This window comes from Ammospiza nelsoni, chromosome 1, assembly GCF_027579445.1.
Source record: "Ammospiza nelsoni isolate bAmmNel1 chromosome 1, bAmmNel1.pri, whole genome shotgun sequence".
Taxonomy (NCBI): domain Eukaryota; kingdom Metazoa; phylum Chordata; class Aves; order Passeriformes; family Passerellidae; genus Ammospiza; species Ammospiza nelsoni.
The window spans coordinates 14,020,773-14,032,902 of NC_080633.1; the positions used below are offsets into that span (position 1 = coordinate 14,020,773).

The 12,130-nt window shown below is 40.9% G+C and overlaps 1 protein-coding gene across 4 annotated transcripts in view; it reads left to right on the plus strand.

Moving 5' to 3' along the window:
- Positions 1 to 7,268: 7,268 nt before the first annotated feature.
- The window catches only part of CUL2 (cullin 2), a 40,687-nt gene continuing 35,825 nt past the window's right edge, over positions 7,269 to 12,130 (plus strand). The window contains exons 1-2 of one of the 4 annotated variants that reach the window (XM_059476165.1): positions 7,269 to 7,406; positions 10,277 to 10,415. In XM_059476165.1, the coding sequence (XP_059332148.1) occupies positions 10,297 to 10,415 (119 nt within the window). In that variant the 5' untranslated portion in view covers positions 7,269 to 7,406; positions 10,277 to 10,296. Of the gene's footprint in view, positions 7,615 to 8,197; positions 8,249 to 10,276; positions 10,416 to 12,130 lie in introns of those variants that run through there. The other 3 variants (XM_059476173.1, XM_059476157.1, XM_059476182.1) reach the window with 3 other exon arrangements.

A 12,130-nucleotide genomic window follows, 5' to 3' on the forward strand; every position in this document is an offset into this window, starting at 1 on the left:
TGCAGTCAACACAGCTACTGTTTTCACAATTTATTTTGTGAATGTGATGAAAATCAAAAGTAGCCAATATCTGCACGCTGCAACAGAGTCCTGATCAGTCTGAAACACAGAACAGATTAGGCAAAAAGTGCACTTTAATGAATAAAAAATTTAAGACTAATAATTTATTTTATCTATTCTTTTCTAAATTCCTAGCAATACAAGAAAAAGATGAATTTCCATTGGCTCACAAATTAAAACAGAAATGTGACACCCTTAGAAAGGCAAACATTGAAGGATAATGTAAAAGGTAAAAGCTTTGTAAATATTTTTAATGTAGTTTTTTTTAATAGTTACACATCTGTGGAATTATAAATATTTTGTAATCCCTCCTCTAAACTGTGTCAAGTTGGAAATAAAACTGAGTAGTACGAGTAGTACAAGAGCAAATTGATGATCCTTTTATTCTTATTATTTGCTACTGCCATCACTGAAACCTCTGAAAATCAATACTGTCTAAATTAGTGCTGTGCTAAGGCACTGCCTTGACTTTGTGGGTTGCATAAGGCAGAAGCACAGGAAGGAAGGGCCTGGAGGAGCCCAGGTCTGGCTTAGGGAGAAGCCTGGCCTAACAGCCGTGAGGCTCTGCAGTAGCTCAGCCAGCTCCACATGGCCTTGTGTCATGTAAACAATAGGCTTTCTTTATTTGGAAGGGTTGGATGTTATTATTGGTGAAGGGGGTATCAAGTACTGTTCTAGGTCCATTTTTAAAATTATTACTACTTTGATTTTCTTGGGTTTGAAATGATTTGATTTTGGATAATAAGTTGCAGTAATGTTATGATATTTTACACTCCAAAGATGAAATACAACATTTTAATGTGGTTTGATTGTGTTCATTTATTTTGCCGTTTTTAAAACTTTTTAAAACTTTTTAAAATTTAAATTTAGAAATTTAAAATATAAATAGATTTTTATATTTATATATTTATATAAATATATAAATATAGAAATTTAGAAATTTAGAAATTTAGAAATTTAAATTTATAAATACAAAACAGGTATCCCAAGATACCTGTTGGTATCAAGAGTAAAGCACTGCAGGAATGTGGCCAGCACTAATAGGACATTGAGGAACTACCTCACACAAAGGTGAATGACATCGAACATTCAGATAATGCAGTAAAAGCCAAACACATACAAAGAGTTCATAATTGTTAAAAATGTTCAGTGAAAATATATATAAAAAAAGAATTTGCATTTAGTTAACACAGTAGCTGTAGACTAGATTTTATAGCAACTGTAGGTTGTTTTTGATGGGGGAGCAGATTGTTTTGGTGGTGGTAAATGGTTGTAAATGACAGTGAAGAGCAAGAATGAAGAATATAAAATAAAAAGCAAAAGCTGCTGAATAAATGGAGCAAGGTAAAGGTGTCTGGGAGCTATAAAGGGAAGAGGTACAAGTGAAAAATAACTAAATGGAAGAGTATTCTGTATAACAGAAGATAGTCAGGCTATTTGCAATGTGTTTATGTGAGAGAGCTTCTGTATTTCTTTCATGTCAAGAATTGTTAGTTCTTAATCTACCAGTGATGCAGATAAATGGCTAAAGAAACATATTTTTCTGGAAAGGGTATATCTTTCATCAAATGCTAGCTCAACTAATTTATCTCTTTGACATGCTATTTTGCCAGCTGGTTTATTTATGAGCTGGTTTTTGTCATTCTATTAGTCTAGTACTTTTGCACATTACAGGAGGTTTCCATCTCCATTAAGTATGAAATATGCTTTTTACTGGATCATTTGAAAGACAAATAGATATACTTTTATAAAATAATTTCACAAGAAAACCCAAGGAAATGGAACGATGCCAAGTTTAATTTGGAAAATGACATGTTAGAAATGGACACTAGACATGTCCCATTTATCACATTTTAGCAGAGACAGATACTATTTGCTCTTTTTCCCTTTTTTCTTTTTCTGGAAATAACAGCTCTGCAAATTCAGCATTATGTTGCCTAAGAGTCATCATCACTAGGGGTTCTGCAGTCACCAAGTTCAGGTGGTTTTCTTCCTTTTTTGTGTATATTTATATGTACTGCACACAGATGCCAAAGAGCTGTATGCTACCATTTTTAGTCTGGTGGTACAACCACTCAAGATTTACATGACTATTTTCTCCAAAACATTGTGCCTAGCAAACAAAAAGCAGCAGGTGCCTTGCTCTCACAGTAGCTGCTCATTAAATCATAGGATTATAAAATCATTGAGGCTGGAAAAGACCTCCAAGGTGATGGAGTCCAACCTGTGGCTGAGCACCCCCTTGTCGAATAAACCACAGCACTAACTGCCGCATCCAATTGTTTCTTGAGCACCTCCCAGGATGGTGACTGCACCACCTCCGTGGGCAGCCCATTCCCATGGCTGACAACCCTTTCAGTGAAGAAATTCTTCCAGATGTCCAGCCTGAACATCTCCAAACACAGCCTGAGACCATTTCCCCTCCTCCTGTCTGGTTGCCTGGGAGAAGAGGTTGACCCCCACCTGGCTACAACCTCCTTTCAAGGAGTTATAGAGAGAAATAAGGTCTCCCCTGAGACTCCTCAAGGCTAAACACCCAGCTGCATCCTCATATGACATTTTCTGTGCACTTCACCAGCTTCATTCCCCTTCTCCAGACAGCTCCAGCACCTCAATGTCTTCCTTGAAGTGGCAGGCCCAGAACTGGACACAGGACTCGAGGTATTGAGCAATGTCTGTGCACTGTGTTGCTGCATCTCTATGAAAGGATTATTTCACTGTGATTCTTAAAAATGATTGTACAGTGGTGCACATGATCTATGAGCCTTTTATAAAAAGCCACTGCTAAAAAGGCACTTGAACCATTTTCTGAAAATGATTGCATAATTTCTGAATCAAAAGGGAAGGAGAGACATTTAGAATAAAATTGCTTGGTTTACTGCTGGTACTATAAGCAAATATATTTCTGGCTCATGACGTGGTAGATGTGACAGAACTTCCTTGGAACTGCAGCTTCCCTTCCCTTGTGTGCAGCACCCTCTCATGGTTCTCTCCCTCTCTCTCTCTCTCATTTCCATCAGCAGGGGTAAGTGATGATGTTTGAACAGTTCCATGTCCTCAGCTCTGTCACCACGCTTCCCTAACTTGAACTAGCTTTGGGATTTTGTGCATATAAGCTAAAGCATTAAAACTACAAACCAACTTATTTACTAGAGTAAATTTCAGGGGTAGTTTCATATTCAAATTAAACCTGAAAGCAAAATCCCAATAATTAACTCAAACCCAGTCAGATGGTGTCTCAGCCAGGACTTCTTCATTTTTAACAATTCAGAAAATAAAGCCACCTAGCAGCTTCTTTAGAAGCTTTCTGCATTCTTTCCCCAAATGCTTAGATTAAAAACATGAACAGAAACCTCTTATATGCCAGGTGGCTTGTTTGTTGGGATATTGTTCTGTTTGGTTCACCCAGCCCATAGCAAGTACCTGAGCCATTGGCATTGGATGCACTTACTGAACAAAAAGGATTTACAACCTTGTAACTGAACACACACGAACTCCAAAATCTTTTACTCTTTTGATACTTCCTATATAAAGCTGTTTAATATCTGAAAATTCCTGTAAGTAGAATCATTTAGGCTCAGTTACTGCATCATAAAGTCTTGGCAGCTCACTGATCTCTAAACACAAGTTGTAAATGTACAATTTTGCTTGTCAATAATGTTGCAGAATATTTTTTCAGCAATTTTTTTGGAAAAAAAAAGGAAAGAAAACGAACTAGATTTGTTCAGACAGATAATTTACTTTCTTAGCTACAATGACATGAAAATAAATTGTGGCCCCTTTTTAAAAAACAGATGGAGAAAAAATTACATTTGCAATTTTTTTTCCAAGGAATCCTGGGGAAGGATAGAATAAATCTGGGAATTTAACTAAACACTTGATGGCAAACTAATAAATTCTGTTTGGGAGAGTTCAACTTTTGTTACTTTTCCTATTTCATGGACAAAAAGGTGTGGGTTTTGTTAGTTTTGTTGTAGGTTGAGCAAGTTGAAAGTCTTGAACTGCTATTTTGTATCTATTCCGTGCTGCCATCTTGTGGCCAGGAGTGCAGTGAGCGTCTGCTTCTTAATGAAATTTACAGGGGTTAAAGCAGATTAAATAATCATACATTTTAAATTCTTCATAAACTTAAAAAAATATACAAGAATAATACTTAATTACTGCATATTTTTATAATCACAAAAGATTTGTTCCGTTTATACATATATTTTGCATGTTACCACATGAAAGAGAAATACCCACAATGAAAGTCTAGATTAAAAGTAGCTATAATGAAATAAAGGTCTATTCCTGCTTTCATTTATCTTGTTTTCAGAAGCATTTAAAATAATAAAAATTATTTTTACAAATTGTATGATTATCTGCATCAATAATGCAGACTAACTCATCTAGTAAAAATTGAATATTACATGAATATAGCATAAATAATCCAGTCAATATTCTCATTTTCACTTGGACTTCAATTTCTCAATATTCACTTGAAAAAGGCTAATGAATATGTTACTCTAAAAGTAGGATTTTAAATCAAAGACAAGAAGAGCAGATAGTAACATGAAAAGCATTTGCAAATGACATGGTGGTGGTGGGGAATGTGGATACTCAGTATCAGTTCAGACTGCAGTCTAAACCAGCTGTTAAATAAAGCAGTAGGTGCCATAGTGGCACATTTAATACACTGTTTGTATTACCAGAGGGCTGTGGGATTCCTAGTTCTGTACCAGAATAATACAGTGTTAGATGTAGCATCAACATAAACAAAATAGACAGCTCCTTCCAAAGGAATTAATTACATAAGAGTAAAGAAAACAAGTTAATGCAAACAGACAGAGACACAGAAGTATCAGATAAAACAACCGCATATAAACAACAGGGGAACTCAGGAAATACTGCAGCACTGGTTAGGACAGTGTAGCAGACTTGATAGCAGATGTAATCAAAGAAACATAAATTTGTGTATTTGGTGGCAAAGATGTAAGATGGCATATGCATGTAGTAGAAAATAACTTATGTCACTCACTACTGTTATCAACAATATATAAAGAACTGGTAAGAATTTACTGGGAAGAAGTTGACTTCTCCATAGGACTATCCTGCAAAAACTTCCAGAATTTCCATCTGTCCCCTATCTGTGTTTTCTCTATCTACAACTGCTGAAAGACAACACTAAGCCTTGGTCAAACAGGATTTAAAGCAGTCTGCACATCTGCTGTCATCTAGAAATGCAGCCATCAAGACATGGCTGAGGTAGCTGAGGGTGCCACATTAATTGGTCATGCTTTGCCAAATGGCAATTTTCATTGCTGGCTGTTTTGGGCACATCTGCACAGCAGGTTAATTCAGATTACCAACATCTGGGCTTCAGCAGGTAGGAACAGCCCCACCACAGAGCTAGCAGTGAACTGAATTCACTGAGTCATAAATCATGTATCCACTCACAAAAACATTGGTGCATACACACAAGTTCTAGTCTTGCTCTCGGCAGATACATTATCATTTCTTAATAGACTGTATGAGAACCTTTGTTCTTTTGGAAGCACAGGCAGCACTGTGGGAGTGGTGAGATGACCTTAGCAACACACACAGTAATGCTCTCAGCTTGCTCATCTGACCCCTGCAATACCCCGTTCTGTGCTTTCAGGTGGTCATTCTCTGGAATTCCTAAGTATTTCTCTGTTATTTCCTAAATACATTTCAATCCAACAACAGTTTTTAAATACCTTACATAAAAGCAATAACAAATACTCATGTTCTTCCTCTGAATTGTGACTCCCTAATTGTGCTTCCTCAACTGCAGCCTTGTAGAACAGAATGTGCAGAATAGGTACCTAATTAAAGTCTGTGCTTATTGTGAATATTCATTATTTCAGGAAATTGCTACATGATTCTTCCATGCTGAACAACCCAAATTATTAGTTTTGAAAAATACCTCCTTTCCTGTATCTGTTTCCAGTTTATAACAGTTAACTCAGGACTAAATTTCTTCATATAACAGAAATTTACAAAATATGTACTGGGTAATGTTTGGGTAGTGTATAGTTAAGGATTTTTTCATTAATGGTCATCTAACTTGTGATATCTGATCTTGTACAATTAATACATTCACACAGCAGGGTTAAGAATAGCATTATTAAATTGTGCCAGCATATATTTGAACTTCTAAGAGTTTAACTCACAAGCTTGTGACTAACACTACCACTAAAAAAGAGCCTCCAGTTCTTAAAAAAATGAAAAAGTGCTGCAGATACAATTCAACACTTGCAGAAAATAACAAGCACCCAAAAGCTTAGTTACAACCTACCTCCCCCCAGCAAATAGAAGAGCTTTAAACTCTGCTAGTTTCTGTTAAACTAGCAGAATAGAAAAAATAAAGGGGTTTAGGGTGAAAACAGAGGAAGTTGAAGCGCTGTTTACAATGTCTAGAAGGAGACCAATAAATTTAAAAAGAGAACACAAAGGAAAGCATTAAGGCTTAATGATAAAGCTGCAAGTACTGGAAATGAAATGGGCAAGGGCTTGATTTGAAAACAGGGAAAGCAATTATTTTGACGTGAGTTTTGAACAATAGAGAATTTTCAGAAATAAACATTTATTTTCCAGAAGGCTATTGTCTCCTACGGAGAGCTGCACTATGTCCTCTAAACGAAACCCTTTTTTAATGTTTGTTTTTTAGAGCAGAGCTGCTGTGCCCAGTTGCGATCTCCCGGGCCCGGCTCGGCGCCCGCCGGGCGATCGCGGGCCCGCGGCTCCCACAGCGCGCACGTGCGCCCGGGGCACGTGAGCCCGCCCGGCTACTCGGTCTCCACAGCGACTCTACTTTGTTACTCCCGCCCAACAACTTTGTGTTGCCCCTTTCTTTCCGCCGGGGCCCGCGCGGGGACGGCGGCCGCTCCGCCGAGGCAGCCGGGGCCGGGGCGCTGCCCGGGGCGTCCCGCACCGGAGCAGGGCGCTGGGAGCTGGGGAAATTCCCTGCTGGGGCCGGCGGTGGGAAGGGGACACTTCCACCTTCTGAGGTAACGGCGAGCTGCTAACACGAAGCCCGGGAACGCCGCGCCCGCGGGAGAGGCCCGTTCCAGCCCCCGCGCCCCGCGACTCCATGTCGGGAAGGCGCGGGACGAGACCGGTCCCGCCATGGAGGCGGAGTGACGCGTGCGCTGTGACCGCCCCGCCGCTGGGAAGTGCGGCCGCCCGCGCTCGCCGTACAGCGAGGGCCGTACCAAACCCCGCTGCTCCGGCGGGGGAGGCTGCGATCAGAAAGTGACGGAGCGCCGGGACCCGTCGGCCCCAGCTCATCCTGCGGCCGACGGGGAGAGCCCGGCGGGGAGAACGCGGGGGTGGCGGCTCCGCGGGTGAGGCGGCGGCTCGGCGGCGACAGCACCGAGCGGGGCCGAGGGCCGCGCCCCGACCCCGGCAGTGGCGGCGCCGGCGGAGGGGCGGGGCGCGAGCGGCTTTGGGTAATGGCAGCGCTGTGAGGACGGAACGGGGCAGCGACCGCGGCCGAGGGCAGGAGCGAGGGAGGCCGGGCGGGGGTCGCTGACTCGGGCCCCGGGCCGCCAGGTAACGCCCTCGCCCGGCCCGGCCCGGCCGCAGCGCTGAGGGGAGGGAGCGCGGCGCTCGCGGGGAGGTGGCGGTCCCGACCCCGCCGGGTGTGCGTGGGGGCGATCGGGCCCTGCCCCCGTCCGGCCCCGGGGCCGCCGCTGGCCCCCGCCCCGGGCCCCCATCCCCGGCCGTGCCTGAGCGGCAGCGCCCGCTCGCCCGCCGCGTCCTGCCCCGGGTCCTGCCCTTGCCCCGCGGCCAGGGCGCGGTGCGGCCTCTCCGGCGGGGCCGCTCGTTGTCCGCTGGCTGCGCCCTCCGCCAGTTTCGCTTTTGTTTTGGTGGAGGGAGAAGGTGGGAGCGGGCACCGGGCGGGGGCGGGCGGCACCGGTCACCTGTTTGACGCCAGTGCTCCTGCCTGTGGCCGCGCACCCGCCACGGGCTTGTGATGCTGCCGATCGAGGGGGTTAAATAGCTTGGAAATTTGGGGCGTTCTTTGATGCTGGACAGAATACTATGTTTGTTTGTGTGAACAAATATTTGCAGTATGACAGTGGTGTGTTTTAAAGAATGAGGCGATGGAAGCAGCATCCTTTCATTATCATGCCGAGTAAATATGTTTCAATAACATCTGTTTACTTTAGGGCTTATCAAACAGGTAAGGCTTCCCACGCTCTAATAGTCTAAACCCTAGGGTAGATATTCTGCCCTCCTATAGTTCTTACCATGATCAATACAAGACATTTAATCAAAGTTGGTGGGCTTGTGCATTGCTGACACTGGAGCACAGCATACTCCAAAAAACCCAGTGTCTTACAGTAAAAGTTACACCATACTTGTTTAAATGTCTGTAAAACACAAATTTATATTTCCATGAAAGTTGTAGGAGAATGCCTAGTAACAGTTATCTTAAACTATTTAACTCCAGAATACTTGGATGACCATGTGGATGCTTTACACAATATTAGGTTTTAATCATCCTGAACACGGTGATACTGATTAATGACATTGGGATATACTGTGGGGAGGACTTTTTCTTCTCCCTTCCTTCTTCCCCTCGGTTTTGCTTGTCTTTGAAGAAAGGGCTCTTTTACCTTGGGTGTACCACATGTGTTTCCAAGACAGCAACTTCTAATTGTACTTGTAATTGTAGCACAAGTACAGCTTTGTTACCACAAGCACTTATTATGATTGTTAATGGTTTTTGTGGACCATGATTATTTTTTCTTGGAGCCAGCTGGAAATGCTCTCATTTTTCCCATAAGAGGGGTATTAGGGCTTTTTGAAGATTACTGCTTCCCCCTCTCCCATCCTGGAAGTGAGCTGTTGTCTGCGTCTGCTAAGGTCACATTTCTGTGAACCAGTGTGTTTTTCAGCTTACTTTCTTTGATGGATCTTTGTTTAGTCACTTCTCACTGATTTTTCTGTGTAAGCTCCTGCTGACATGTCTGGATTGGATTAATTGCCATGTTACAAATATCACAACATTTACAGCAGTTGAGGAGCTTAGTTAAAGGGGTGGGTCGTATGCCTGCATACTAAAAGTTGCATTTGATTTTACTGCTTTTTTCTTAAACTGAGAAGTGGTGTATCCTGTGAGAGCTGGTAGTGGTTAAGGTAGTAAGCTGGTTGCTAAATAGTTTTTTAGCATGACATTTGATTCTTTCCCTTAGTGAGGTCTGCCCCTGTGCTCAAAATCTGTCACTAGCTTTCTACTTTCCCTTCTGACCTTGAAATTTGGGAAAGACAAGAGTGACTTGTCCATCTGTTTGAAATGGAAATAGAAGTATTCTTTCCACTTTTTATTGTAGTCTTACAAAGTCATGTTTCTGAGCAGGAGCTAGACTTGCTTTGTGCATGGAATGTCACACATCAGGTCCTTTCTAGATTAGTGGAAATAAGGCCTTCACAGTTGTCTTTTTAAAATCACCTTACTTTTTCCCATAGTTTTATTTAGATAAGTTAATGTTGATTTGGTTGGGGTTTTTTTGTTTTTTGTTTTTTTTTTTTTTTTTTTTTTTTTGCAATAAATTTGCTGGTTTTGATAGGATATTACTAGCAAAGCTTCTGTATCTTCAAGGCATATCTTACTTGAAAGATGTCACTGTCCTACTGCACAGTGCAGTAAGCTGTGCACAAGCTCTGCATATTGCCCTGTGTTTTCTTTTTCACATCCCAATCAAAGCTTTCGGGTTTTGTGGCTTTTCAAATGGAACACCAAAAATGTCTCTTGAAAGCCTGAGGTGAACATAGGCTACAAACTGACAGTGGGAATTGCAGATACTCCGGTAACAGTTTAGTTTGTTCTTACCCCAAATTTTCTTAGATACAGTTGAAACAGTCTTGGAATAAAAGTCAACAAATCAAAATTTACAGGAAAGTTGTTTTCTTCATGTGACATTCTTAAATGAATAGTTTGGTGAGATAATGAGCTTCACAAAGCATGATGCTCTTAGATTAGTTGGTGTTATGTTATAGGCTATTCATGCCTATGGAACATTAATGTTCCTTTCCAAGGCATTAAAAATGAGGGATTGTAGCTTCATTTTGGAGGGGGTGGGTTTTCTTTGTGTCATTGTATCATAGTGGTGCAACTGTGTACAAAGTTTAAATTGAAAAATTCAAAGGAAGTGTATCTTTTTTAATGATTGTGCAATGTTGTCTGACACGTTTAATTCTTCTACAGATTAACACTAAAGCCCCACAATGTCCTTGAAACCACGAGTAGTTGACTTTGATGAAACATGGAACAAACTTCTAACAACGATTAAAGCTGTTGTGATGTTGGATTATGTTGAAAGAGCAACGTGGAACGATCGCTTCTCGTATCCTTGAAGTGAAAAATCTGACTTAACGTGTTTGTGTGATGTGTTTAGCCCAGAGTAAACCTGTGTTATATAACAGTGATCTTGAGCAGCTTGTTGTTAGGCTGCACCTGTTATTAGAACTGTGAATAATTTGAAAGGGATGGGAAATTCTGCATATTTGGGAAGTAATCTATGTGAAAATCATCATGCTGATAAAAAGTAAACTTGTCTCAGTTTTAGTCACTTTTGGGAGCTCTAATACTTAGCTTATGCCAAAGCTGTTCTTACAGGTATTGAGTGTCCCCTATTCTGACAATGAGGTTTTCTTGTATGTTTAAGTGTTTGTGTGTGGCCAGGGAAATACCCAAGACAGGGAGCACATCTTTAAATTTGAGATGTGAGGGATGTTGAGGTTGTTCTGTGTAAAGATTTCTCTCTCTTCTTTGCATTTCTAACTGTACTGATAACTACCATACTAGACATTTCCACGGCAGGGATTTATTAAAAAGCCTTCGTCCTTTCCCTCCACTGTTACTACCTTATCAATCATGACAGTTAAGCTATATTTAAGAATAACTACTCTTTCTGCATTCATATGGTGTTGCTGTTCAAATCACAGCTGTACATACGTTGTTGTAGTGGAAAGGTTTGTGTTTTACATGTAATATTTTGCAAGATTTAAGTTTCAGTGAACTTCTTTTAAAAGAACTATTATGTTTCTAACCAGTTATTCTGTGCCTTGTGTCTATCTATTCATTAGCCATTACATCATGGTGAATAATTAGAGAATTTTAGGAGGCTTTGCACCTCTTCTGCAGGGATTGGTCACAGCTGGGTTTAATTGCAAGGGAGAAGAATAGTTTAGATTTATTGATTTGTTAATTCTTGTGGGTGAAAAAAGAAGCACCTGAGAACATCCTTAGACATAAGTTTTTACAAGATAAGCTTATTCTGTGGGCAGGGGCTTGACTCCAAAGTCTCATCTCATCCTGAACATGTTAACTATTTCTCAGAATTGCTCTCTCATGTGCCTGTGTTTTGAACATGTGTATGTGTATATGTACATAGCTCCTAGTTCTTGTGATATTTTGTGGTGTAATAATCTTAAAGAGCTCTTTCATTTAAAAACTTTGTAATTAATTTCTGGGAGCATGACCTGCCACCTTGTACTGAATTAAAGTTCAAGTGACTCCAGAATTAAAAAAAAAAATTTGAACTAATTAGGTGGGTACTTACATGCTGAGAAGTTGTTTTGCAGTCATTCTTGCTAAGCAGTTTTTGAGGATTACATAATTCAGTCTTTATCAAGTGTTAAATTCTGCAGCTTAAAACTTTAAACATTTAAACAAAGGTATTTAAAATAGATTTGAATATAAACTAAGAATTGTTGCAGGAGATGTTGTGTTGATTGCTTGTCACACTGTTTTGGTTACAACTTCTCATGTGGAGACCTTGCACACGAGTTTGCTGTTGATCCTCTTTTGGGATTTAGTCCAGTTGATTGAACATCAGAAAAGGATTGCTTATGAATAGCAGACTTAGGAAGCAGTCTTGGAATAATCATTTGGCATGTAACTCTTAAGACCTTACTTAGTATCATCTCTTAATTACTTTCCTTGGAAAGTGGCACTATTAGTGCCTGATTTGGCACAGGCAGGAGCCTTTTGGCTTTTTGTCTGTGGCTGAATGGCCCAAGGAGTTTGTGCAACTTCCAGCTTGAGTGTTGGTTGTTC